The sequence below is a fragment of the Cupressus sempervirens genome, chromosome 6 (genome assembly GCF_028749045.1).
Source record: "Cupressus sempervirens isolate cs-2001-9-10 chromosome 6, ASM2874904v1, whole genome shotgun sequence".
Classification (NCBI taxonomy): Eukaryota; Viridiplantae; Streptophyta; class Pinopsida; order Cupressales; family Cupressaceae; genus Cupressus; species Cupressus sempervirens.
Genome location: NC_143123.1, coordinates 72,442,591 through 72,448,069, shown reverse-complemented (window position 1 = coordinate 72,448,069; position 5,479 = coordinate 72,442,591). Strand labels below are relative to the sequence as shown.

The following is a 5,479-nucleotide window of genomic DNA, read 5'->3' as shown; positions in this document are numbered from 1 at the left end:
ACTAGGGTTAATAATTAGAGAAATCTTCTCACCTCATGGTTGTACAAATTGTACAAATTTATTTTTGATGTTCTACGGAAACTAAACAATAAACAAGAATGCTTACCGTATGATTATGCCTGGCCAATTTTATATCTCTCAATAATAGAAGCTCAAGGATCAAGACTTTCTTTTTTCATACATTGGTTGGCATTGAAACTCAATAATTAACTGTAGACTACCTAGTCAGCATCCTCGAGATTCGTTTAAAAATTGTTTCTTGCGACTGTTACATTCTAAATTCTTACGTCTGTCTGACAATATTCCACAGGACTTCTGTATTCCCGCCTTCCCTTTCATGGTCATATATGAATGCCTTTCACAGTCTGCAAATTCAATATGAAACCGTAATCATTCAACTGAAGAAGCAGCTTCAGTTGAATGTTAGGGTTTACTTTGTATTCTTCTGCAGTTTTTCAATGAAAAAACAAAATCATTCTACTGAAACCCTAATCAAAGAGCGGAAAAAAAGGTTCAATAAGTATTTTGTATGAAAAATATGTTGCTTTAACTGGTGAAAAACCAAACAGAAGCAGCTATTTAAACGGATTTGACTCTTGACCGTTCAAGCACAGATTAATCACTGTTTAAGACTGCCTCCTGGGCCATTGTTAGAGGCAGAAAGTAACAACAAAAAAACAGAACACTATTTCAATAAGAAAATAATAATAATAACAGAAACTACTAACAAATTTTTAATTGCAGATCCGCATGATTGGTAAAGCCCTATTCATGCAATTCTTAGAGGAAAATCGCCATTGCTTAACTAAATGCACAAATTTCCCTTCAGAGATTTTGTATTGGACGGCGTAGATGCACTCCGAGCTCAGTGGATTAGATCGGTACACTTCCCCTTAGCAAATATTTTAGTGGTAAAGCAATGATGTCTTGGCTTCTTTGTGTCCGGGCATGTCCAAATGACAACTTGGAAATTAAAACGACTCATTTCAGGGTGAGCAATGAAGTACAAAGAATGTAGATACAATAATTAATTAGAATTTGGAAAGAAGTTGTTTGGATTTATTTAATTAACTGCAACTAATGGAAATTGTGCGGATAGTCGCAGGCTATATTCCAATTCTCTGTCAATGTATTAACTTTTAAAAGCATTCTTTTGGCATTAACTCCTCTGTTGTTCTGCAGATGGTATTGTCCTGCGTGTACAGCCCAAATTCTTGAAATAATGGCAGAGAAACGAGAGGAGACCTAAAAAGCTCATCTAGATTATAGAAATTGTATCTGCCATTGTTTTGTTGAAGCAAATGTGGGCTCAAAGTGCAGCCAGATCTCTAAATGAGACCAATGCTTATGGATCTCTCAATGTTGTTCATCCCCTCGCGATTAATACAGTTTTGGCAAGAAAGAAAAGAGCTACCCAAATCAGAGTCACAAGATTAAAGCTGTTCAGTTCATCTATATGCCTCGGTGGTACACCAGCTATGAAGGATTATGCAGCCCCTTCAGCACACAGGAAGATCAATGACAAGCCTAGCTTGGCGGAATATATGAGCATTCTGGTAAAAACTCTAGGATAAGAAAAATTAGAAATAAGTTGTTTTCAGCCACATGTTTCAATTTTTGCAGAAACTTGCTTTTGCTTTACCCTTAAGAATTTATGCCCAGCTGATCTATTAATGGCATTAATCTTCTTCCATCTATGATAGCTTAGATTCTTCTAGATAAGACTGTGTAAGCTTTATTGCTTCTGATTCTATACCAATAACCATGACTTAAAATTGAAAAAAGTAGAGTCAAATTGAGAAAAGCTTAGATTTTTCTTTCAGCTTTCATTCCCGGTGATAGATCCCAGAGTGTGATTTGAAATGTTGATAAAAAAAATGTACACAATCAAATCTCAGAAATTGTTGTCATTATTTATGGATTGTGAAAATTTACTAGCAAAGACAAATAAAACTCACCGAATTAAAGCGCAGAAACAATTCAAACTAATTTTATGGATTCTGGAAATTGTGTCAATGATGGTATGATTGCTGTTATGGGGTGTGTTCATAAAATGGTTAAGTTTGTTTGATTTTGTGTGAAGGTAGCAAGATTGTTTGGGCCTGCAATATTTGAAGCTTCCAAGTTGAATGTGCTGTTTTTGGGGGTGGACGAAGAGAAGCCTCTCCCAAGAACTTACACTCTAACACACAGCGATATTACTGCTCGCTTAACATTGACAATTTCTCAAACCATCAACAAAGCACAGGTTTTGGTTTCGCAATCATATGCCCTTCATGATGAAGCTATGCATTGCAACAGTCTTTAAAGTTTTGAATCACTTCTTTATGTTTGCAACTTTGTGTTTTTTGGTTTTCAAGGTTTACAAGAATCATGATGTTTATTTGGTTAAATGATCCAAGATTTACAGTTACAAGGCTGGTATAGCAGATTGCAGAGAGATGAAGTGGTAGCAGAGTGGAGAAAAGATCAAGGCAAAATGTCATTGCATGTACATTGCCATATCAGTGGAGGACATTGGCTTCTTAATGTCATGGCCAGGCTTAGATGTTCCATATTTCGCAAGGAGTTGCCAGTGGTACAAAACTTTCCTCCTTACCTCCTTAACAGCACTTGCATAGTCAAGAGAATGTTGTCTCTGGATTCAATCATGTTCACAACTTTTGTATCAATGTTTTGAATCACATTCTGAGATCTATCTTCAGGATGAAAAGAAACAAATTTTTTTTAAACACAATTGAATCCATAAAATGCATTCTCTTAATATTCATAAGTTATGGAAATCTCTTATCACTGACTTGTAGAGTCGTTAGGCCAAGATGGTCATATGGAAACCACAAAAGAGTATCAGTATGCTTGATGGATGTCTTGTTAAAAAAACTCTGGTTGATTGTTCTCTCAGTTCCTCAAATGGAAGTATGGCTGATTCTACTTCATTTAACCCTACAAAGCCTCAGAAAAATCTCTGTTTCAATCTTAAGTATATAGTGAAACATTTCTATGCACTAATGAATTGTGGGCATTGAAATGTGCAGGTTTTGGAAGCTTTCAGATATGGAGATGAAGTGTTTTTCAACAGCTGTCCAGGTTTGCTCGCCCTTCACAATTCATGTGTTCGTAAGATTTGCTTTTAGATTTGATTGTGTTCGATTTTTTGCATGAGCATTTTGAAGAGGGAAACAGATTGCTCCTTCATCCCGATAATGAATTACGGAGTGTGATCCAAATTGTTCATGCAAAAAAATCAAACACAGTCGAATTCAGAAGCATATTCTACAGAGTTTGATTGTTCTGCAACTTAAATTATCCATGTTATGTTGATCAGTTAGCTGAATCAGACTAAATTAAATCAAATATGATTAACAGTTTAAAAAAACTGTGGTAGGGTTGGAGGAGGCATTGGTTTGGGTGTACTTCCATTCAAATGTGAAGGAATACGACACGGTGGAATGTTGGGGTCCACTGGTTGATGCAGCCAACGTGCTTCTCGATTCCCCAATCTCTCATTTTCTCCAAGAAGCTTTTCCTATCACACATTGATGATAAGCTATCTGACGAAGTTAGATGACAAGATAAGAAAATTGCATTAACTTTTCAGTGTGATGTAATGATGTTTTGTTTTCCTTTGTGTGAAAAATCCAGGGGGAAGCAAAGGAAGTGAAAGCGGAAGTGATGATGGGAAAGGAAAGGCCAAGAAGATGTCCTTATCCGTGTGAATGCTGCTATCCACCCATAGAAGGACATCATCATCATCCATCTTGTTCCTCACCTTAAAATGCATGGATGGTGCTTCTCATACACTATTGGCTTTCATTTTGGAGTCATCCATTCATTTTTGAAAGATATATGCTCATATTCTATCCATTCATAATGCTATTGGGCCCATTCCAATTTTTTTTTTCAAGGTGGAGTTACTTTTATTAAGTACATAATATGACAAAATTGTGTGGATTGTGGAGGAATTGAGTACAATTTGTTTTTGTTTGAGAGTTTTAGTGATTTATGTGTTAAATTTAATTTATATTAAATAAGAGTTGAGATGGATAAATCACATATGATAAAGAAAAAATTATAATATATTATTTTTATTTTAAATCTTAGTTTGTATTAATGTGTTTTTTTTCGATAAAATATGAAATTAAATTATACTGAATTCCAATCTATGAACTACTAACTATTTCAATTAGGTCTTTTATATGTTCCTGTCAAAAGTTTGTTGTTTTTATAGATATTAAATGTGCGAGGTGAAGAGGACCATGGTGATCGCTGTAAATTGTGATTATAGACAAAGTTTGAATTAGACATTATAATTAAAGTCTCGGTTTAATTGTGAAAACCAATTCCATTGTGTTGTCATGTGGCTTAGGAGGAAGAATCGTAGTATAATACTATAATAGGAAGAATTTTATTTATTTTAAGAATAATAATTTCTTCTAGATTATAAAAAAATCAAATTGAGATGGATTTATGAATTATTTCAAATATAATATAGATGAAGACTTTATAGTTGCAAAAACTAATTGAATAATAAATTGTTTTGATTGGAGAAACAAATAAAGGAAAAAGTTGCACTCCCTAATGTAGCACAAAACAACCACTTAAGTTGTCAATAAATATATTGAGTTGAATTATTTTAAATACAATAAATATGAGAACTTTATAGCTCAAAAGCTAATTGAATAATAAAGTGTTCTAATTGGACAAACAAATTAAAAAGTAAAAGTGCATTGAATGCTATCTGCGGGAACTAATAAAAGGTTTGAAGCTTTCGAAATGATTTTTTTCAATAGAAGTATCTTTAGTTGTACTTCCTCAAATTCTCTCTATGGCCAAATATTTCCTCGCCCTCCTTCCTTCATTGTCTATTTATCATCTATTTGTTGCCCTCCCAAGTTTCTTTAAATAAAAAATCTTATTCATAGCTCTACTCCAATTTTGATTTGTTTTCCTCTGTTTCACATTAGTTCCATTTTGTTCTATTATTTAGATGATTTTGCAATTTTCCTCACATAACCATCACACATATATTTGCTCTACTTTGTTACAAAGGATAGAACATTTTCATGACACATATGATATACATTCAAATTGCCATGATCTCTTTTTTATTTATCAACCATCTTCTTAATTTCAGGAAATCAACCTTAGACCTTGATCAAAATAATCATAGTAACATGCTACATGTCACTCATTAAAAAATTAGTTTGATCATCAATTTTTTTTGAGAAACACTATTGAACTCCATCTCTATAGGACACAAATCCACCTATATGGGAATATTAGAAGAAAAAACCAACGAGCATGCCTTGGAAATCAAAATAGTCCATCAGTGCTCTTTCTGCCTCAATACGAGAAATAAAATTATGATTTTAGAAAAGGGAAGAGAAAACCCCCTTACAATAGCTCTTGATCTTAGAAGCAAGAATATTCAAGATATTTATTAGCCAAAAGCATGGGACCCATAACAATTTTGTTTTAT

General features: G+C 33.7%; 1 protein-coding gene across 1 annotated transcript; it reads left to right on the top strand.

The window, feature by feature from the left end:
* Positions 1-375: 375 nt before the first annotated feature.
* Positions 376-3,987, top strand: LOC149551208 (protein STAY-GREEN, chloroplastic-like). The gene is made up of 7 exons (XM_089789645.1): positions 376-991; positions 1,183-1,556; positions 2,084-2,248; positions 2,411-2,578; positions 3,036-3,087; positions 3,386-3,480; positions 3,643-3,987. The coding sequence occupies exons 2-7, from the start codon at positions 1,302-1,304 to the stop codon at positions 3,772-3,774; spliced, it is 867 nt and encodes a 288-aa protein (XP_089645771.1). The 5' UTR covers positions 376-991; positions 1,183-1,301; the 3' UTR covers positions 3,775-3,987.
* The last annotated feature ends 1,492 nt before the right edge of the window (positions 3,988-5,479 follow it).

What these genes read in the sequence shown, in the direction of transcription:
- LOC149551208 (XM_089789645.1), top strand. Translation starts at nt 1,302, where the DNA reads ATGTGGGCTCAAAGTGCAGCCAGATCTCTAAATGAGACCAATGCTTAT. An exon ending in TTCGCAAGGAGTTGCCAGTG is followed by an intron (nt 2,579 to 3,035) that starts GTACAAAACTTT and finishes TGAAATGTGCAG; the next exon opens with GTTTTGGAAGCTTTCAGATA. An exon ending in CACTGGTTGATGCAGCCAAC is followed by an intron (nt 3,481 to 3,642) that starts GTGCTTCTCGAT and finishes TGAAAAATCCAG; the next exon opens with GGGGAAGCAAAGGAAGTGAA.